At 39.6% G+C, this 23,163-nt stretch overlaps 1 protein-coding gene across 1 annotated transcript in view; it reads right to left on the minus strand.

Annotated features, from left to right (window-relative positions):
* Window positions 1–23,163, minus strand: part of LOC124763286 (tricalbin-1-like) — a 295,056-nt gene that overhangs the window by 134,752 nt on the left and 137,141 nt on the right. Inside the window, exons 8-10 of the mRNA XM_047249126.1 lie at window positions 3,632–3,774; window positions 3,108–3,211; window positions 1,369–1,542 (exon numbers count right to left, since the gene is read on the minus strand). Coding sequence (XP_047105082.1) covers window positions 1,369–1,542; window positions 3,108–3,211; window positions 3,632–3,774 — 421 coding nt within the window. The remainder of the gene's footprint in view (window positions 1–1,368; window positions 1,543–3,107; window positions 3,212–3,631; window positions 3,775–23,163) is intronic.

Consider the following 23,163-nt stretch of genomic DNA (forward strand, 5'->3'; position numbering starts at 1 on the left):
GGCATATCTTTATAATCATTGTAACTTGTTAGCATTGCCAGATTGAAATAAGTTTCCTTGAATACACTAAGGGATGACTTAGTACCCACTGTCAAAATTACACACAATTTAGAGCAGCTAGAATTACTTAAGTTATCTGAGGTATCCCGAACTTTTTTATGCAACATGCTTGCTTGATGAAATGCTGTAAAGTAAACTCTGGAAGATGTCATCCCCCTTTGTAGAATCTCACACATATCTAACCATTACCGAGCCAAAGCTGAAATAAGAATCTTTAGAGAAGATTGCTTGTTACCAATGAGTATGCCACTGTCTCTATTGATTATTCCACTGCAGTCAGATGTATCTTTGGGGTCAGGGGTATCATGCACAAAAGAGTGCTTGCACAAAGTCCCCAGCACAACAGCTACAGGAGACTAGTGAAAAGACAAAGCACTATCACACATATTAAGTGTTTATGCTTCCATACTGATGGTACATTTTATGTTCCATTGCCAGATTTATGCCTTATCCAGCCCCCCCCCCCCCCCCCCCTTGTCCCCACCCTTGATGTCTTCCACACATTTATTATTTCAGCAGCATTACACCTCATGTAGGCTGGACTTCCATAGTACAGCCAACAACATCCATGAAATCTTTCTTACTTTACAACCTTACACTTTTATGAAATGCCTTATACAAGATACATTCACAGACATCCAGACTCCCACACCTGAAAACCAACATCTGGTTCTAACAGTAAAGCTAAATCACAGATTATGTACTTCACAAAATACAAAAAAAATATCATTTAAGGCTCAATTAGTTCAAGTTAGAGGTGCTCAACACACCCAATATCTGAGGATACCATTATATGCAAATACAAAAGTGAAGGTTTGTTTAGAACCAGAAGTTCCAGGCATTGGTATATTCACAGAGTACCAAGAAAGAGTTTTTGTCTACAAAAGGTATTTCTTGTAATCAATTTTGATAATTTATACATTGATATTAAGTAAATGCATGAGTTGCATATCAGGTTGGACTGACACAGAACATGGAACTTACATGAAGAAGTCCAATAAATATGGCTATAACCTTGTTGTAATCATGTGACACAATCACTGAAACAATGAGCAATAGAAGAGCCTAGGAGCCTAGTTGTTGTGAGTACACTTAACAAGATTTCAAGAATTATAGGAATTTTTTCCTCCAGTGCAAAATATTAATACAGGTCTCATACAGAGTCATATAAACCATCAGTTTTTGCAGGCTTCATTTTTTAATGTAATGGGAAAATACTTAACAATAGTACAGTTAACTCTGTCATATTGTTAATACTGATATCCAAAGCACAGACATAGGTCCAGGTGTAACAGCTAATTAACATACCTGCGAGAGAGAAAGAGTAGCTAATCCCAGTAAATCAGTATCTGCCATTTTCCGTGGGCTCCAAGAACAGACAACAAATGATAGTGCAGCATGCCTATAATCATTCACAAAAAACTGTGCCAGTGACTCCCATCGTGGATTTGCAGTGCCTTTCAGATAATGAGTAGTCTTTACCTACAATCAACAACACAAAACCTTTATATTAGTGCAACTCACTGTGAACCACAATTCGATCATATACATACTAGCAATGTTGGTCTAAAAAGGGTGACTACAAATGATCAGAACAGTAAACTTTAAACAGCAAATAAATTATGACAATCAGAAAAGAAGATAAAATAAATACTACTACTGCTTAAGGTTTTATACGTAGAAATACAAATCAAGAACCTCTAAAATTTTCAAATTGTCTTACTAATGTGCCACTATGAACTTTGCTTCATTGTTACTTATTCTGAGCAACTGTATCCATTTGTTTAATTCATGGCTTTCTACAGGTTCACTTTCATACTGTATGTACAGAATGTGATGCGAATGAGTTTCTTTGTCTATTTAATATTTTAATAATAATAATTTTAGTGAATTTATTTTGTTAGTATATTTCACAGATCTGATTTATTTTAGTACTATTTATTAGTAATGTAAATGATGTATGAAATAATTATTTCAAGTTGACTATAGTAATTATTTACTTATTGTACCTTTTGTGTCTATATTTATTAAAATTTTGGTATCTGTTTACTTAATTTTCAGTCAGGTTGATTTACAATTAAATCATCATTAACGTACCATAATTTTTATAGAATTAATTGAAGAAATGAAGAGATAATCATTTCCTCTAGTTGAATTGTTAAACTGCTAATTGACCTACTATTTGTGATTGTACAGTGTAAATGTAACATACAGTAGTAAAATTATCAGGTGAACTTATTTGGGAGAAAAAAACAGCTGCTGCTTTCTAAGACATTGTCTGCTACACTTGTTCATTATTATTGAGATTACTATTATTGAGATTTATCAAGAGTAACAGTTAGTTACTTGCTGTAAGAACATTGTGTTGTTTTCAATGAACACTATCGTTTGTCATGCAACAAACTTAAAGCATCTGATTCCCCTACTTCCAATAATATTTTGATACATGTATTCTCTCCACCTTGCCTCTTTAAACTGCTGTAGTGTTCAGACTGCAGAGAAGACATTACTTTTTTCCCTTGCCATTAATATTTTTATTACTTGTCATATTTTACATTCTTTGCCAATTATATTTGTCTCAGCTGCTGAAAAATGTGTGTTCACAATCCAGCATCTGCTAAGACAAGGAAATAATTATGTATAGAAAATAAAACCACCTTATTCTGATTTGATTTCTTTTGTTCCATGCAACAGATGTTATATATTTCAGTTTCCTTATATGTTGTTTCTTATATTGCCTAAAAGTAATTTGAAGTCACTATGGTAAAGAGGAAAGGGTGAACTATGGATTCAGAATATTTACACAGCATATGCAAATGCCTACAGCAACATTATTTAACTTAATTTCCCATCAGTGCTTGGCAGAATATGATAATAATATTAAAAAGGAAATGATGATAATATCAATAAGGAAAATAACTTCCTAATGTTCTGCAAAATTTTGCAGAACATTAGGAAGTGTCGTTTTCTTTAACATTATTTGTTAAAAATGCATGTTGAAGACAGTTCTGAAGGTTGCATAGTATGTAGTATGCTTTGTACATTACCTTTTTGCGGTTACTGAATATAGTACAGTATGGGTTGCACTCTGCTGTATCACAAGTCACAAGGCCCTCAGCACAGTGTACAAATACAAACAGTACTCCTGCAACTGTAACAATAAATATTGAAGCAAGTGTTTTTTAAGTGTATGTCATTTTACTTATATTATTTATCCTAGTGTAAGCAACCTTGACAATTCAAAATTTCACACTTTTCCATTCTATTTTTTACTATGAATTCCACTCAACTTTTTTGTAACTTTTATCACAATAGAAGCGTTTACAAAAAGTACCTAAGTAATTACAAATAAATACAGAATAATGCTACAATGGCTGCTGCTATGGCCAAAAAATTTTCTAACACCTTGAGCTTCCTTCCTGAATACATGCAGGTTATAACATAAACCAGATATAATTTAAAAATACCAACTCTTAAATATATCAATTACATAAATTTAATTTTTGACAAACATTTCTGGTGGCAAATTTGTACAATTATTAAACAAGAATAAAAAGTTAAGCAATTCAACCTGTCTCTTCCATCATATCAGGAGCCTGTGTTGCCTTTCCTTTGTCAAGGTTGATATCAGGCAATGGTGAATATTGTAGACGCAGTGGTAATGATGGAAAGGAACTTTTGCTGGAACCCTTCTTCTGCAGCAAATGGTCCACACTACAAAGTAAAACTTACTTTTAATTTTACAAATCTTATTTATATCTAAATCACAATAGAAATTAAATTTAATATTATTTCAATTTGCTGATGATTATATCCTATAGAGTGAGCATTCTGAAGGGATGTTGATCGCTATGTTTCACCTGCACTTACAACTTGTCTCTAATTTTATTATGGGCTTAGAATTGGGTAATTTCATACATCAATTGAGATGTGATTGGGAGTCTCAGTGAGTGTCAAACCAGGAATATATGCATGCTGCCCTGTGAATATTGCTGTTGTCACATCAGAAGACACAAGTGCACACATGATACAAATCAGGAATATTGTAACAGCACTGGTCTAGGCAATAGGGTCTGACACTGTAAAGAGGGCCTCCTGCAGCAGCACATTGGCACAGCATTCTGCCACAGCACCCAATGGGTGCCGCTGCCCATCTGTCAGTGCCACTGCAGCAACACCACAACAAACACTCTTTGGCACATGTAAATACTGGATATCTGGCCAGAAAGGTCATAAAATCAGTAAGCCTTAACAGGACCACCTGCCAGGGGCTCCAGCTGCTGCCTGATGAGCCGAGGATTGAACTGAGGCCCTTCTAGCCACAAAGCCACTATTGGAGCCTGCCTGCACCAGGTGCTACCAGATAGTCGTCTCATAATCACTGGGCTGAGTCAGCCTGCCACATCCCCTCTAACATAACTCAGTTGTCAGCCAGGTGATGTTGATATGAAAGGTTGCACCATGTCTGGCCTGTGCTGAGCATAAAAACTGCTGGTGACCTACTACAATGCTTCGTCACCAGGTCCATGGCTCGAGGCCCACCTTCCAGCACTGTCAGATACGGGATTGAGTTTATAATATGAATAATTGGAGTAATATAGAGATTGTACTAACCTCGAATGGCTTCTGACTCACCATGACCAACAATTCTCCACATGAGCACACCCACACCCTTTACAGGTGGAGTCAGAAGCAGAATTGGCAGAGGTGCTATGGTCATTGGCAACACAAGAAAATAGCTGCATGTGCCTTCTATAAGTGCTCATGGGGTCCTTGTATCAGTTGTTCCAGGGTTTGACCTCCTTCCACTGTCATATTTCATTATGCCAAGCACGTATTCAGTTCTGGTACCTGGGAAGGATCCAAGGGATGAACCAATGAAACAAGTTGTATGTATGGAGTGCAACCATCAGGTCATGTGACTCCATATACTGAGCCACAAGATGTGATACATTTGGTATGCCGGCAAAGAGGGCATTGCACCAAGTAGTGGAAAGAGAATATTTGATTGAGATATGGAAGGCTGTGGGTATCAGGGAAGTTTAGGCAAATGCAGATAGTAGGCAACTGAAGGTACAGTTCATTGTAAGTAGTGTTGTTATGAAATAAGAGTCCTCCAGGGATCTAAACTAGTTGATATGTGGTATGACATTCACAGAATGACTGAGTTGTCTGTGGAGCTTTTCTCTTCCTTTTCGTTTTGTGCTGCACTCTTTCTCCTTATTATACTCTGGTAGTAGTAAACCACAGAACAGTGCTGATGAAGTACAACATAGATCAATGGCAAAACAGTATCTTATGGTTTTGGTTTTCTATCTTTTCATCATGCAACAATGGCAGTGTAGCAACGATCTGGGATACCACGGATGCAAGATGGGTTATTGATTGTAACATCATTGTTATGCTGCTCCTGGTTCCTCAAAGTGCAGTCAGCATGATAGTTGATCTACCTAAGATAACTGTCAGAACAAGTGTAAGATGTAATGGGAGAATATACTGAGTATTAAGGATTTACGATGAGGAAATTTGAGGAAGTATTACAGAGCTGAATTAAGAGGGCAGAGATTCTAGCTGACAGAGTGCTTGTGATTAATTATAAGGGTTGCCCAGAAAGTAATGCACCAACTTTTTTCTCAACCAAAAATAATCCTATGAATGCAAAATGTAATGTATGTATTATCTGAAGTCTCCTGAGAGAGTGCGCTAAGTTTCTGTTACTTCCAACAGACAGCATAACTGTAGGACAGTTTCAAAATGGCACCTTAGGTGATGTACATTACAAGCAATGTGCCATCTTTGAATTTCTCACTGCAGAGAAAGAAACTGTGAGGAATATTCACAAACGCTTGGGCAAAGTTAATGGAGCATCTGCTGTCAATGGAAGTACAGCTAGTTGCTGGGCACGGCGGGTGAGGTCATCAGAAGGCTGTTAGCCAGAGCTCCACGATTTTCAATGGTTGTGGAGACAGGAAGACCATCCATGGCTGTCACACCTGACATGTTGTAGCAAGCTGATGTTGTCATTCACAAGGACAGATGCCATTCATGGAAGACATTTTGAGGATAATGAGGAGGTAATTCACATGGTAAAGCACTGGCTCCACCACAAGGACAAGATTGGTACCGACAGGGCATACGTGCCCTTGTTTTGCGCTGGAGGAAGGTCATAGAATGGGATGGAGATTACATGGAAAAATAGGGTGTGTAGGATATTCTTTTGTATGTGTAATTCTCATTATGTTCAATAAAAAATTGTTCAAGAAAAATGCGGTGCATTAACTTCTGTGCAAACCTCGTAAATACAGAAGGATACCGAAGAGCTCATGAAGCATAATACACTGATCTGGTCTCTCGCTGATGAGAGGTGACGTTTTTGGATTTAAGCCATAGTTCTCTGGACATTATGATAAAAAATATGACTGTAGTGACTTTATAACAGTTTTCCTTTTGTAAATAGTACATCTTAAGCTCTCCTTTCTGAACTTGCTTTATTGTTTCTTGACCTAATGATAGGCCATCATAGGCTGCTAGGATAATGTACCATGCCGGCCGAAGTGGCCGTGCGGTCTAGGCGCTGCAGTCTGGAACCGCGAGGCCGCTACGGTCGCAGGTTCGAATCCTGCCTCGGGCATGGATGTGTGTGATGTCCTTAAGTTAGTTAGGTTTAACTAGTTCTAAGTTCTAGGGGACTAATGACCTCAGAAGTTGAGTCCCATAGTGCTCAGAGCCATTTGAACCATTTTTGATAATGTACCGCATGGGGGCTGTGATGACTAAATTGACAAAGAATCAAACAATGGAAGGTCCAGGTTGGATTTTCAACAATTATGAAAAGGATAGATTGCTACTCATCATTAAAGATGACACACTGAGTGGCAGACAGGCACAACAAAAAGAGTGTTACACACTTAACTTTCAGTCAAAGCCTTCTTCAAAAAAGAAAACACACACACAAATTCACAGAAGCAGGTATACCTCCCACACATAACTACTATCTCTGGCTGCTTTTGCCAGGCTGCAACTGTTGCGTTGAACAAAAGCAGCAGTTGGGAGTGGGGTAGGGAAGGTGGAGGGATAACAAAGTATGGATATGGGGGGAGAAGAGTGCTGTCTCACAGAGCATGCAGATATTACTGCAGAAGGTGGCTGAACATGGCTTGGGCAGCATTGGGAGGCTGTAGGGGAAGGAGGGGCAAGGGGGAGGGGGCAGGGAACGGAAAGGGAGAGGAACAGAGAGGGGAAAAGACTGGTGGTTGTGTTGGCAGAGAGTAAACACAATGAGGATGAGGGAATGTGAATTAGGAGAAGGTTATAGGACAGAGAGGCAGAAATTGGTGGTTGGAAGGTGTGGGGACAGTAGGTTGAGACCAGGTTAATTTGGGGAGCAGAGAATGTGTTGCAGGGATAACTCCCACCTGCTTAGTTCAGAAAAGCTGGTGGTGGAGGGGAGTATCCATGTGGCCCAGGTTGTGAAGCAGCCATGAAAATCAAGCATGTTATGTTCATCTGCGTGTTGGGCCACAGTGTGATCCACTTTGTTCTCAGCCACAGTTTGGCGATGGCCATTCGTCCAGGTGGACAGCTGATTGGTAGCCATAACAATATAAAAAGCTGTGCAATGACTGCAGCAGTCCGCCACCATAGCCGAGTGGACAGCGCGCTGGCTTGTCATCCTGAGGGCCCGTGTTTGGTTCCCGGCTGGGTTGGAGATTTTCTCCTCTCAGTGACTGGATGTCTGTGTTGTCTTCATCATCATCATCATTTCATCTTCATTGATATGCAAGTCACCAAAGTGGCATCACCTCAAAAGAATTGCACCAGGCTATTAGCTCTACCTGCCTGGAGGCCCCCGCCACACAACATTTCATTTTTTTCACTGCAGCAGAGCTGGTATATGATATGTCTGCTTTCACAGGTGGCCCAGCCTGCTGAAAGTTAGTGAAGATGACTGACACACCACTGAGGTATGCTTGAAGTTGAGGAGGATAAATGTGGAAAAGAATAGGTATGTAGTTTTGTAATGTTATTGGGAGTACTGTTGTAGGATCCCTCATGGATTCCCAAAAACACTACCACAATGAGAGAGTTTGATGTAGCTGCTGAATCAACAAGTCAAAGACATAGACTGCAAGAGCATTGTGGACACCTCAGTGAGAGATCTTCGACAGTGCTGCAGGAAGCAGCAAGGAAAATGCATAAAAGGTGACTTAAGCATGTAATGAACAAAAGTCCAAGTGTGATAACACAGCTATCCTGATACTGGTTAGCAGGTCTAGTGCTAGTTTCCAGGGATAGCTAGTGACTGAATCCTTAAAACTGTGGAAAGATTTTAAATGTATCTGGGTATCTATTTTAGCTGCTGAAACACTACAGAAGAAATCCTATAGATGTTGTTAACCCGAGACTAACAATGCATCAGAAACGAACAACAAAGAAGAGACTAGTTTCAGGTACAGCAATAGAGAAAATTTGAAGAGCCAAATTCTTCAAAGAGGAGAGGAGTGCAATGGTGTGGGCCTAAGCAAGAGGGCTTCACACTGTAAATATGGCCAGCACTGTGCCATGGCACTGCCTGCCGGTCAGCGCCAGGCTAGTTACTGAAGCCAGGGGCACTTTGGCAATTGGTGTTTCACAAATACACTTTGGCACTTATAAATACTGACCATCCGACCTGGCAGGATGTCAAATCAGTGTATTAGCACCTGTCACAGTGTTGGTTCTGCCATGAGACTGCCCTGCTGCACTGCCAGAACCACCTGTCACAGTGTCTAACCGCTGCTTGATGGGCCAAAGGTTGAACAGAGGCTATTGACTGCATGAGGGATGTTGACGTGAGATCACACCATGCTTGGGCCACGGTGAGTATAGCAGCTGCCATGCTTCAACTCCAAACCCATGGGATGAGGTCCATCTTCCAGCACCATGAAATCGGGCTTGAGCTTGTCATACAAACTGTTGGCAAAATAAAGGGATTTTTCTGCCTTTGAATGGCTTCTGACTCACCCCGACCCATCATTCTCCACAAGAGGCTACATTTCATCACTGAGAATGTTCAAATAAACACAGTGATTCATGTTCATGGTAACCTGAAAGAGTGGGTTTGGGTCACCCTTGAAATAACACAGAATCGCCTCCAAGTTGAGCTACACCATCCACACACTGTGGGTTAAACATTCCATTAGGTTACCAGTGTACTCAGTGCATTGCATGGTAAGGAAAGAGGCAAAACTGTGACTTGTTGGATCACACTAAATGCCTCTAACCAAGTAACGTACAGTTTCTGTGTTGTTTGACCCACTGGAGACATGTAGATTTATGTGCCACTGTGGACAGTGTCTTCAAACGTTAGCCAGAGACTAATTGTGACACATTTGCTCAGACACTGGCTGAGATTGACCAGCATTCACTGATAGCAGTGATCTTGTTGGGTTTAATACCTGTTATCGAAGACATGGCATCACACTCATTTCAGGTCCCTGTTGGTTAATATCTTTTTATGATCATTTTTCTTACAATCATTTTTCTTACACTGTGTTGCACAGCTAAAAGTGGTACATGATTCCCTGCAGACACACTGGAAGGTCCACACTGAAACACCAACAAATGGGGAAACTTCATGCACAGTGTGATCATGGACAGATTCAATCAGTTTCTTCATTGCTATGACTTACATCAGTGGCAGAAGGTGAAATGTAATGAACTCATTAGGAGAGTAATGTAGAAGCTGATGCAATGGTTCAGTGAATTATATGATACTTGTGTATTTCATAATCTGAAGGTTTGTCTTTTTGAGAGATCAGTACTTTACTGTGCTGAGTCATTCATGGTTGTCATTCACAGTTAACACATTTGAAAATAAATGAGAGGGATTTTGCTTATTTTGAATTCCCTTAATGAAACCATGTGAGCTTGCTATGTTGGATAGCAGTATTCAGATGCTGTATACTTCATTGTTCTAAGCAATGTATTCAATGTCATACAAAAAAGTGTCTCATTTAGAAAAGAGCAGATTATGTATCACAATGAAAAACTACTGAATATATGTGCATTATTGTCAAAGTTCAATATAAGCAGAAAATTTTGTTACTGCCAAGGAAAAAAATCAGATACTTGCATAAAAGTAAAATTTACAAAAGGCTCTTCTGTTATCAGATATAAAAATTAATATGAAAATATAGCATAAAAGAAGATTTGTAAAACTTTTCCAATGTAACACATAATTTGCAACTAATTACCTGAAATAACTATTTGAAAACTATAAATACTAGGGTCATGGTGTCTGTGAAAGCTAAGTTTATCAAACTCTTTGTGTTATATATGGCAAATGCCTTGACACAAAGAGTTTGGCAAATATATATATATAAAAACAAAGATGAGGTGACTTACCGAACAAAAGCGCTGGCAGGTCGATAGACACACAAGCAAACACAAGCAAACACACAAAATTCAAGCTTTCGCAACAAACTGTTGCCTCATCAGGAAAGGAGAGGGAAAGACGAAAGGAAGTGAGTGTCTGTATGTGTGGATGGATATGTGCATGTGTGCGAGTGTATACCTGTCCTTTTTTCCCCCTAAGGTAAGTCTTTCCGCTCCCGGGATTGGAATGACTCCTTACCCTCTCCCTTAAAACACACTTCCTTTCGTCTTCCCCTCTCCTTCCCTCTTTCCTGATGAGGCAACAGCTTGTTGCGAAAGCTTGAATTTTGTGTGTATGTTTGTGTTTGTTTGTGTGTCTATCGACCTGCCAGTGCTTTCGTTCGGTAAGTCACCTCATCTTTGTTTTTTTATATATATATATATATATATATATATATATATATATATATATATATATATATATATATATATATGTGTGTGTGTGTGTGTTTGTGTGTGTAATAGTGCTATGAATGTCTTGACACTATCCTCTGTGTAGCTGGTTGACTGCTGCAAGACTGGCGAAGAGTTAAACTGTTGTTCTAAGCAGACACTTGGCTAAGTAGAGCCATGGATCAAAAACGGGAATTTGAAAATAAACTTTGCTGAATCAGAATTTGTTCATTTCATGACAAAACAATCCGTACAATGAATAAGTGAAAGCCACAATATTAATAAAAAATTGAACACAGCGAACTGTGTCAGCTTCCTTGGTATGCTAGTAAATAACATATGTTGTGAAGTAATCATGTGAACAGCATATTGAGTCAGCTGAACAGTCTTGTTTAAGTCGAGAACATCTTATGTGATGTCACTCACTTAGCTGCAAAAAGTCTGTATGTTATGCATATTTTATTTCAGCCATTAGCTATTGTATAATTTTCTGTTGGGTCTGAGAAAACAAATCTATTCAAAGCTTTACGATTACAGAAAAAGGTATCCAAGCCATGGTGGGAGCTAAAAAAAATTAATTTAAATAGTAAATCTAATGTCTATTCCATGCATGTATATAATGAGTCTATTATTTTCACAAAGAGAAACCCTAAACTTTTTGAGGAGAACTTATTTGAGAGTAGAAACAGAGCAATTCACATATTACCTAGCTCCTGACCAAAACTGTATTGTCATGTGGTAACCACACTCAAGCCCAAATCAGAAAGCAGGGTTATCAGTGAAGTACAGATCAGCCACAACAGAACTGCCGTAGTGGACAGAGAGTGCAGCTATCTACATAGACACTGAATATTCCAGAATACACAAATGTACGATATTTCAAGAACCTTCCAAAATGCTAAATAATAAATATTAATATAACAATGAATTTTTGACAATATAAAGTAATTGGATAGATAAAAAAAACTACTCACCAAGCAGTGGCAGATCACTCACATATAAAAGAAGGTTATAATTAGGCAAGCTTTCAGAGCCAGTGATTCCTTCTTCAGGCAGCAGGATGGCAGGGGAAGGAAGAGGCATGAAGGAAAAGGACTGGAGAGGTCTTGGAAAAGAGGTAGATTTCAGAAATGTCACCCAGAACCATAGGTCAGGGAAGACTTACCAGATGGGATGAGAAGGTCCATCTATTTTCTTATCCTGTATGCAAGTCTCCTCCGACCCACAGTTCTGGGCAACTTTTACGAAATCTACCCCTTTTTCTTAGACCTCTCCAGTAATTTTCCTTCATGCTTCTTCCTTCTCATTCAATCCTTCTGTCTGAAGAAGGAGCCACTGGCTCCAAAAGCTTGCCCAATTATAACCTTTTATATGTGTGTTCTGACATCGCTTGGTGAGTAGATTTTTCATCCACCAAATTACATTATAATAAATACTAAATAATTTCTGATGGTTGGGCTTGAATTGGTGCCACCCCAACAGGCCAAACAGTGACGCTAGCCACAATGCCACACTACACGCACCACAGCTCACAGCATTGCTCCCTCTCCCAGGAAAACTCTGACATGCTGGTTCAGAAAATCTCACTGGAGCTAACAACAGCACCCTGGATCTCTACAGTGAGTATCAAAGGTAGCCCCTCCCGGCAATGCTTCATAATTGTTGAGAGGGTCTTCAATTTCATTGAGCCTCCCATCATTGATCTGTGCCTTTTGACTGTCTGAGGGCTTCATATGGAGGACACAAATGGTGTCTCTGCACTTTTGTCTTCTTGATGAGGGTCATAATCCTCAAATCTATATGTGTCTGACAAGAGATGAGAGTTATGATATGGCCCAAAATAGTGCTTTAGTAACTTTTCTGATAGTCCCATTTCCTCACACGCAGATAAATCCATACCAAGTCTCCTGTTCTGTATCTCATTGCCCAGTGCTTGATGCCGTAGCACTAACAATCTTTCTCCTTGGCATCCAGGGTCCATATGCAAGCCAGCTGGTTTGCTTCTTTGGTCCAGATGATAAGGTGTTTCATATAGTCAGCCTGAGTATCAACCACTTGGTACAGAAATAGTGTATCCATTGTTGTTTTGACTTTGACTATGGAGCTCCAGAAACAGTGTGAACCATTCACAGTCTTGTTTCACTGCGATGTACACAAAAGTCAAAATGGGCAGCATCCTATACCAATCTCACTTGACATCAGTGTACATAAAGAGTACACTTGCCAACATTTTATTAAAATGTTCTATGAGGCCATTTGTCTTTAAATGGTAGACAATTTGCATCCTAAGTGTGATTCCACAGTGTGAATTTACCTCTGACACTAGTCTTGACTAGAAAGCCATTCCATGATCAGAGATCATAATACATGGGGCTCTTTACTTCAATATGATATCTTCTACAAGAAAATTTGCAATTTATGGAGCTTCTGCAGCTGGCACAATATTGTTGGCAAGGTAACAGATCAGGTGCTCAGTGCTGTCACGGCTCATATCGATAGGCCGCATGTGTAACCTCTGTGACTGTACACAGCTTACGTTAAGATTGTCACCTGCTCAGAGGATGCACAAGGCATATTTCAAAGACTTGCTGCAGGTGAGTGGCGCCAAAGGGCCTCAATATGGGTTTCACTAGTGGACTGAAAGCTTTTTAGCTACCGACAGTAGGTGCCAGAGGCCAATATGGGTGACTGGAAGCAAAATAGCAGTGCGCCACTGAAATATAACCTGCCAGTGGAAGACTAATGGGTGCCTGTCTTGAGGTACCAAATTCCTGTCACTGGACAAGACTTGCAGCGAGATTCTCCCCCAGAGCCTCACTGGAATATTCTGGAGTTGCCTCAGTACATTTGGATTTGATGAGCTCATTTTGAAATGTTCATATTGTGCTGTATGTGTGCCCTTGAGTCCCCTTGCAATAACAGTTACCATTGGCTTTTTGTCAACCACCGGAAGTGACTTGTGTGATGGCCTCTTAAACTGATGGTTGCTACATACAAATCATTGCAGGTAGCTCATGTACCATGTTTCACTATCATCTACTGATTACCATTTGTCAATTTCAGCACCCTCTTCATGAAGACAATTCCAATTCAATGGAATGGAACTGTTTCAGGTGGGATAAGTACCAGCTGCTCTAGAGGTGACTGCAAGACATGCTTCTGTCAGTGGTCATTCTTTCAGTAGCTCACATTGTATCTAAAGGAGCAGTAGAGACCTGGCCATGGATACTTGTATTTGATTATGTCTAGAATCTTCACGAATCCCAGGTGACAAGATGTTGGAGCATCATGGAAATACTTCAGGACAGCTGGCCATAGATGAGGTGAGGAGACAAGCAACCTTTTCCACACCACTGGATCATATTTCCTCTTACATGATGCTCTGTTTATTAATGGACGTGCTCCTTTGATCAGTGCCTTCTTCTTCATGGTTTCTATTATTTTCAGCAGTGCTGGATTTTTCCTCTGTCCAAAGGCAATATCGTTTACTGCAGTGATGTCTGAAGTTTTATCCAAGCTACTGTATTCCATCAAGGGATTCCTTGAAAGGCACTCAGTGCCCTTATGTTTGTGACTGTTTTTGTATAACATTGTGATGTCATACTCCCAAAGCCTTAAAGGCCATCTCACTGATTGGTCCAACAGATCTTTCAGGCTAATCAGTAGCATAGAGAATGGATGTCCATCACAATGGTGAATAGCTTGCCAAATAAATATGACCAGAATTGCTGAGGTCCTAAACAACTGCTAAGTGCTCTAAGTTGCAGAGTAGTTCATCTTGGATTGTGAGAGTACCCTGGAAGCACAAGCTATTTGCCATTTCAGCACCTTCCTGAATTTGCACTAGAACTGCACCTATTCCAAAACTGCTGGTGTCAGTGTTAAGATCTGTCTTGGCATTCTATACATACAATTCTAGGATGGGAGATGATGTTAGTACCTCCTTAAGTACAAGGAAAGATCTTTCTCCATCTCATTCAAGAAAAATTTGGCATCTCCCTGTTGTAGTTCTTGCAATGAATGTGTCTTGTTACAGAAGAGCTTTATGAATCACTGGTAATACAAAGCACATTCAGAGAAATGTCTCATATCAAGAATTTGCCAAGGAGCCAGAAAATCTATGACTGATCTTATTTTCTCTGGATCAGGACAGACTCCATCACCATTCACTAGATGCTCCAAGATCTTTATTTCTTGGGCAGCAAAGAGGCACTCCTTCGGTTTCAGGGGGGTGCCTGCAGTCCAAATACACTTCAACATGGTTGTCAGTCTGCTTAGATGTTCTTCACATTTCTTCGGGGAGGGGGAATGTCATCCAGATACAAAGACATGTATTCATTTAAGGTATTGAAGCAAGTAAGATTATCCATCATATACTGGAAGGTGGCTGGAGAAATATGCAGTCCAAATGGCATAACTTTAATCTCATAAGGGCTGTCTGGAACTATGAAGGGTGTCTTTTCCTGGTCAGTCTCGTCAACCTCTATTTGCCAGCTGTGTGTCTCCATGTCCATAGCTGAGAAATACTTTGCTCCTCTGAAGCAGTCTAATGTGTCATTGATGTGTAGCAATGGACACATCTTTCTTTGTGATTTTGTTCGGTCACCAGTAGCTGATGCAGAAATGCCATGTTTCGTACTACTGCTTCACAAGGACCACAGGAGGGGACCAATGACTCTCTGAAGGTTCAGTGATATCATCTTGCAGCATCTTCTCCACTTTCTCCTGGATTATCCATCTTTTAGCATTGGCTCACTTTATGAGTACTAGCTAATTGATGGATGGTCCCTAGTTTTGTTGGTATTTTAAGGTGGGCTGCTTGGTTTCTCTTTTCTCTATTCCAGATCTGAAATCATCTGAAAATTGATGCAGGATGGCTATAGCTCATTGACATTGTTCCTCAGTCTGGCCAGATCCTAGTGGCAGCTTGATAGTAACTTCCTCACTGTATTGTCTGTAGTGCTAGCAGAGCATGATTCTTCATCAATGACACTAAGCTACCTTTTGTGGATTGGTTTAGCTGCCCCTATGCACGTACCTTTAGGGATGAGTTGAGCTGCTCGTAACAATTAGTAATTCAAAGTTCTCTTTGACCACTCACAATGCTTACAATCAATGCTGGCATTTAGATACCTTTTGTGAGTCTGAGTAGCCTCTTACAATCAACAAAACCTTCACAATTTAACTAAGCATCTCAACTGGTGACTGGAGCTTGTATTGTTGATGATGGCAGGATAACATCTCCAACAGCAAACAGCCAACCCATGCAACCTTTGTTATGCGTGCTTGTTGGAACAGTTTTGTTAATCTAAAGCTCTAATCTTAAACACTCTATGACTGTTTCTAAAGCCTGCAAGAAGTCACATCAAAGAATAACATTATGACTACATTCTGTTAAAACAACAAATTCATATGGCTAGGTTCTGTAACTGATAGTTATTCTTGCAATACAAACTGAAAACATAAAGTGTCTGTAAATGAATCTGTGATCATATTGTAGCAGTTTATTTGTAAGGGTCCGTTTGATCATACATATTTTACAATTCACTGTTACCGGTTTTAGCTACTGTCATCTTCAGACCTGTTACAATTAAAAAAAAAACAGTGAGTGGTGCAACCAACTAAGTACAATCAGCTGAAGCAAAATCTATAACAGGGTTGGCAATACATAAGTAAATAAAAAAATATCTACATGATTAACAGATATGCATACCAGGCACACACATCACAAAATATTCTGATGTAGATATCTACAACAGAATCTATACTTGTAGGTACATAGTACATGCTGATAATGGCCTGGATGCATCTGGTGTTTATACAAGCTGGCAGAGGGCACTATAGCTAGGGTACACGACTAACCAGTATCACGCATGTAATAGTTAAAATGCAGTATGCACAGTCATTAACTAAAATTACTTCAAATAGTATACTTTGTATGTGCCGGCCACCAGCTGTGAGGAGACTGAGCCTTCTTCCACAAGCTCCATCACAGGAAAACACAAACTTCATAAAGAAAAACAATGAGGTGGTGCAACTGAGGTTCCACTCCATATGTGTTATCAAATATCGAGTTTTTAATTAATGGTCACAGTTTTGTTAATTACATTATACTTATGGTTATGGTTTAATCGTTTTGTCATGCTGGAAGATTTTGATTTATAGATGTGATGTTATTATTAAACTTTTTATTCTGGCTTTTACACAACTGTGTATTATTTACTTTGCCCGGCTAAGAGCTTCCCATTATTACTGTTTACATCTTTTATATGGATTTTACAAATAGATATAATTCCACATATTGTATACCAGTTTGTGTTTTACTGTCAGATGCTCATTTCGCCATATGAAGTAATTTTAATTAATGACTATGGCATACGGTATTTTAACTATTAAATTTATGATAGTGGTTACTCGTGTACCCTAGCTTTAGTGCCCCCTGCTAGTGTCAGTTACTTGTATAAATACTAGATGCACCCAAGCAATCATCAGCACTTGCTATTATACCTACATGTATAGATTTTGATGTTGATATGTACATCAGAATATTTTATGGTAGGTATGGTTGGTATTCATGGCTCTTAATCATGTGAGTAGTTTTTATTTTTCTTACATATCATCAGGCCTGTTATAGATTTTGCTTCATAATTGTATTTAGCTGGTTATAACACTGTTTTTTATTTGTAACAGCTCAGAAGATAACAGTAGCCAAAACCAGTAATAGTGGATTGTAAAATTTGTGTAATCAAGACGGACCCTTACAAATACAGTAAAAATAAATTCCTGCAAAATATGATCCTGCAGGCTGGACTTATTTCCCATTTAGATGATAGACAAGTTGGACACTGATGATAACACCAATGAGATTTCTTGACATTTTGGTGATTGTTGTCTATGGACGATTTGCATTTGTGGCAGCTTCACCTCCATAGTTAGTTGCATTTCTTAGTCTTCATGTATTTGGTGGCTAGGCAACTGGCTGTTCCCTCTGTACAGTGACGGGGAACAGCTGTGGAGTGTCGGGGAGCATCCTTATTCAGGCTACTGCAATGGGCTTTTCCCCATTGGTCAACTATAACTGTCTGCACCTAACTGGCATGAAGAGAACTGTTGTAAAGGTTCATGTCTTTGAGCATAGTAGTCATCAAAACTCATCTTCTTTCTCTGCAGTAGCAAACAATGTTTTTAGAGCATTCACAGTCACAACACAGTAGTGTGTTGTTCTCTGTCATTCAAATGGCTGTTCCTCATGACATGTTGCAGGGATTGGTCCTACAGATTGATACACCTTTCCTTTGAAATTCTCTATTTCCTCCTGACATATGGTGCGACATTCATGGTTGCTGCCTATTACGTACTTGGTCCAGCTTTCCTAGCTACCATACATTGCTTTATCTCTTCTGTTACTATCTGCCATATGAGAGAGGCAAGCTCATACTGTTCTTCTGCAACAGCCATAGGGGCCACATTTAGACATCAGTGCATCTTCTGCGACTCCTTTAACCAAGTGTGTGAGATTTTGTCAGCTTCTCTCATATTCAAAGTCACTATGTGACGTAGGGATACAACATTCTGAATGGATGACTTTGTCATTGCTCCATGATAATGGGTCCTTGTTATTCAATTGCTGTTCTGCTAAGTGGACATGTTGCTGGTTGTTGCTATTCCTTCGGTTCAGGCTGGAATTTGTCTGAGCAATTGAGCTTGTCTTCTCTGTTGTCAAAGCACTGCTGTGCTAAACAACCTACAAATTATATACGAGGGGGGACCCAAAAGAAACCAGACTTCGAGGGCGCTGCCACTCGTAGACGTAGTGCAGGGTTCTCATGCTAGATGGTGTTAGTAGAGACCTTCATGAAACAGCTGTGCAGATGGCGTCAGTGTAGACCTGAATGTGCAAGTCTGGTATTGTGTTTCTCTGACTGTTGGTGGGTTACCTCTGCGAAGTCGTTATGACAACTTTAACAGAACAAAGAGTGTGTGTAAAATTTTGTTTCCTGCAACGGAGACACACCAAATGCTTCAGGAAGCTTTCCAGGAGGACGTTATGAGCCGCACACAGGTTTTCAAGTGGTTTGGGTGCTTTAAACATGGTGAGATGTGTGTTGAAGACCAAGCTCATTCTGGACGCCCTTCAACATAGCGAAATGAGGAGAACATTGAAAAGGTCCGCCAAAAGATCAACAAGGATTGTTGCCAATTTTAAGCAGAGACAGGAATCAGTTGGAGCTCGTGCCAGCAGATTTTGAGTGAGGATTTGCACATGAGATGAGTTGCTGCTAAATTTGTTCCGTGCTTTCTCACACAGGAGCAAATAACCATCCGCATGAATGTGTGTCAGGACTTGAAAACAGAGATTGCACATGATCCAAACTTCTTGAACAAAGTCATTACAGGGGATGAGAATTGGTGTTACAGGTATGACTCAGAAACCAAGCAAGCATCAAGCCAGTGGAGGACTCCCAACTCTCCCAGACAAAAAAAAGCAAGGCAAGTGAGGTCAAATGTGAAGACGATGATCATTGTCTTTTTTTTATGTTCGTGGAATTGTGCATCGGGAATTCGTATGCCCTGGCCAGAATGTTAACCAGCACTTTTACCTGGATGTTTTAAGGCATCTGCGAGAGGATGTGAGGAGGAAACGCCTGGAACTTTGGCAATGAGATGACTGGTTTCTGCATCACGACAATACTCCAGCACACACGGCCTTACGAGTGACCCACTATTTGGCATCTCAGAGGTGGTCTGTCATTCCCCACATTCCATATTCACTGGACCTAGCCCCGTGCGACTTTTTCCTATTTCCACGAATGAAAAAAACGCTAATAGGGGAGCATTATGACGATGTGGAGGCGGTAAAAACAGCTTCACAAAGGGCACTGGACAATATCAAACTTGAAGAGTTCCAAACATGCTTCCAACAGTGGGAAAAGAGACTTGACAAGTGCATCACATGTAATGGAGAGTATTATGAAGGTGACTGAAGTAATTTTGTAAAAAGGTTCATCAATAAATTTTTTATGAGAACAATCTGGTTTCTTTTGGGTCTCCCCTCGTATTTGCCAAATGTATCATGTCTAACTCCAAAAGCAGGGTAATCAGTGAAGTACAAATCTTAGAGCTGAAAGCACGTATATTATGATCATTCATGTACAGCCAGTACAGAGCTGCCTTTCTGGACAGTGTGTGCTGCTATTTGTACAAACCTCAAATATCCCAGAAAGCTGGTCTTAATACAAACACCGAATATTCCAGAATATACATGCATTACAAAAGTAAAATATTTCAAAACCCTTCCACAAATGATAAATACTAAATAATGAATACTCGCTGGTAGTTGTGTTTGAACTGGTGACCCGCTGCACATCAACTAGCAATGCTAACTGCTAAGCCACAATGCCTGCACCACGGCTCACAACAATATGAAAAAACTCCACATTAAATGAGTATAAAATTTATAAATAAAATCTGGAAGGGAAAGTGTGACCCAATTATTTAAAAAAAATACTAGGAGACCTGGAAAAATACCTGAAAAGTAAATGCTACTATAACGTACAAGATTTCTTGTATGATAATCATGCAAAATAGTATCTGCCTAAAGAAGAAACACAATATGTATTATAACCATAGAGTTTTAATGATAAACATGTCAAATAGTATCTGACTGAAGATGTAATTGGTATTATAAATATGGATGAATTTTATTAGTCTGTATATTTGTGTTGTGATTTTCAGTCTGAAGACTGATTTGATGAAGCTCTCCATACTGTTCTATACTGTGCAAGTGTCTTCAGCTCTGAGTAACTACTGTAACCTACGTCTTTTTGGACCTGTTTGTACTGTGTTCATCTCTTGGCCTCCTCCTTTAATTTTTAGCTCTCTCTCTTTCCTCCAATATTAAGTTTTTGATACCTTGATGATTCAGAACATGTCCTATCAGATGATCACTTCTTTTAGTCAAGTTGTGCTTCTCTCTAGTTTTATTAAGTACCTCCTCATTACTTATGCAATTTAACAATCTAATCTAAAGCATTCTTCTCTAACACAACACTTCAAAAGCTTCTATTCTCTTCTTGCTTATCATTCATGTTTCACTTCTGTAAAATGACACACACAAGATAAAATACCTCCAGAAACAACAAATTTATATTCAGTGTAAACAAATATCTGTTCTTCAGGAATGCTTTTCTGGCCATTTTGTATCCTCTCCACTTTGTATAACACCAGTTATTTCACTCACTAAAGAGCAAAACTCATCTCTCACACCATTAGTGATTCATTTCCTAATCTAATTCTACTACATTCCATTACCCTTGTTCTGCTTTTATTTATGATCATCTTACAATCCTTCCATTCAACTGTTCTTTCAAGTCTTTTGCTGTATCTGATGGAATTATAATGTCATTAGCACATCTCCACATTTTTATTCCTTCTCCCTGAACTTTAATTCCTTTCCCCAAAATTTTCTTTGGATCCTCTTACTACTTGCTCAATGTACAGACTGATTAACACTGGAGACAGGCCGTAATGCTGTCTCACCCTCTTCTTGACCATTGCATTCCTTTCAGGGTCAGTACTGCTTCACACATCCCTATGTTTCTCCGGTACCCACACCAATCTTCCCTGAGGTTAGCTTCCACAAATATTTTGCAACCACAACTTATTAATATTTGGTAATATTCACATCTGTCAGCACCAGCTTCCTTTGGAACTAGAATCATTATACCCTTATGGAAATCTGTCTCCTACATCTTGCATAACAGGTGGAATAGTTTTGTCATTGCAGTAGTTCTGAGGCAAAGTCATCCACTCAAGGAGCATTGTTTACACTTAGATCATTCAGTGCTCTGTCAAATTTTTCTTTTAGTGTCATATCTCCAATCTTATCTCAATCTTCTTCCTCTAACGCTGCCTTCAGGTTCATTTCCTTGTATAGCTCCATTATACACTTCTCCCTCCTTTCAGCTTCCCCTTCTTTACTCTGTACTGGTTTTCCATCTGAGCTCTTGATATTCATACAGTTGCTTTTCTTCACAGCAAAGGTCTCTTTGATTTGCCTACAGGCAGTAACTATCTTTCTCCTAGAATGAGATTTTCACTCTGCAGCGGAGTGTGCGCTGATATGAAACTTCCTGGCAGATTAAAACTGTGTGCCCGACCAAGACTCGAACTCGAGACCTTTGCCTTTCGCAGGCAAGTGCTCTACCATCCGAGCTACTGAAGCACGACTCACACCCGGTACTCACAGCTTTACTTCTGCCAGTATCTCGTCTCCTACCTTCCAAACTTTACAGAAGCTCTCCTGCAAACCTTGCAAGGTTCATGTGTAACTATCTTTCCCCTAGTTATACATGCTTCTATGCCTTGCATTTGTCCTCTAGCCATTCTTGCTTTGCCATTTTGCACTCATTTTTTGCATTTCATTTTTAGATGCCTGTATTCCATTTTACCTGCTTCAATTGTGGCATTGTTATATTTTCTTCTTTCATCAATTAAATTCAGCATCACCTGAATTAAATTCAGTATCACCTGAATTAAATTCAGTACCTCTGGAATGATACTAGGTTTTCTGCTAAGCCTTGTCTTTTTACATACACTGGCATGGAAAACTTAGAGATAAAAGTCACTTTAACATGATGTGGCACTTCCACAAAACATAGCTTGATGAATCTGGGCCATACATAGAAAGAACTACTGGCCATACATAGAACGAACTGCTAGAGTATAGTATAGAAGGTAACTGAAAGAAATACACAGTGAGATGAACAGAACTGGCACTTTTATTCAAAGACAATAGTAACATTGAAGACACCATGACCTATGATGGTGCCCTGGACATTACAAAAGATGGGGCATGGTTCTTAACAAGAACAGATGGCAGTGCATGGTCTGCAGTTTACTCCCATTCTGGCCACGAGGTTAGTAAGGAGTTGTTGATGTCGAGTTTTTCATTCCTCCAGCAGTGTGGCTGACAATTGCTGAATGGTAATTTGTGCATATGGACATCTCTTCAACACATCCCACACATGCTTGATGGGAGTTGGGGGAATGGGGAGATCAGTCCATTCACCAAATATCCTCTCATGCCAAGAGCTCTTCCAAATGGCATTTTAAAGAGGTTGCACACTGTCATCCATAAAAATGAAGTCAGGGCCATACGCACCCCTGGAATGACACACATGGGGAAGTAATACAGTGTCACAATAACACTGACCAGTAAGTGTACTGTGTTCATATTTGGAAGTCAGTACACCTATGCAACATTATATCTGCCCACACTATAACACCTGGACC

Source organism: Schistocerca piceifrons, chromosome 1 (assembly GCF_021461385.2).
Source record: "Schistocerca piceifrons isolate TAMUIC-IGC-003096 chromosome 1, iqSchPice1.1, whole genome shotgun sequence".
NCBI classification, from domain to species: Eukaryota; Metazoa; Arthropoda; class Insecta; order Orthoptera; family Acrididae; genus Schistocerca; species Schistocerca piceifrons.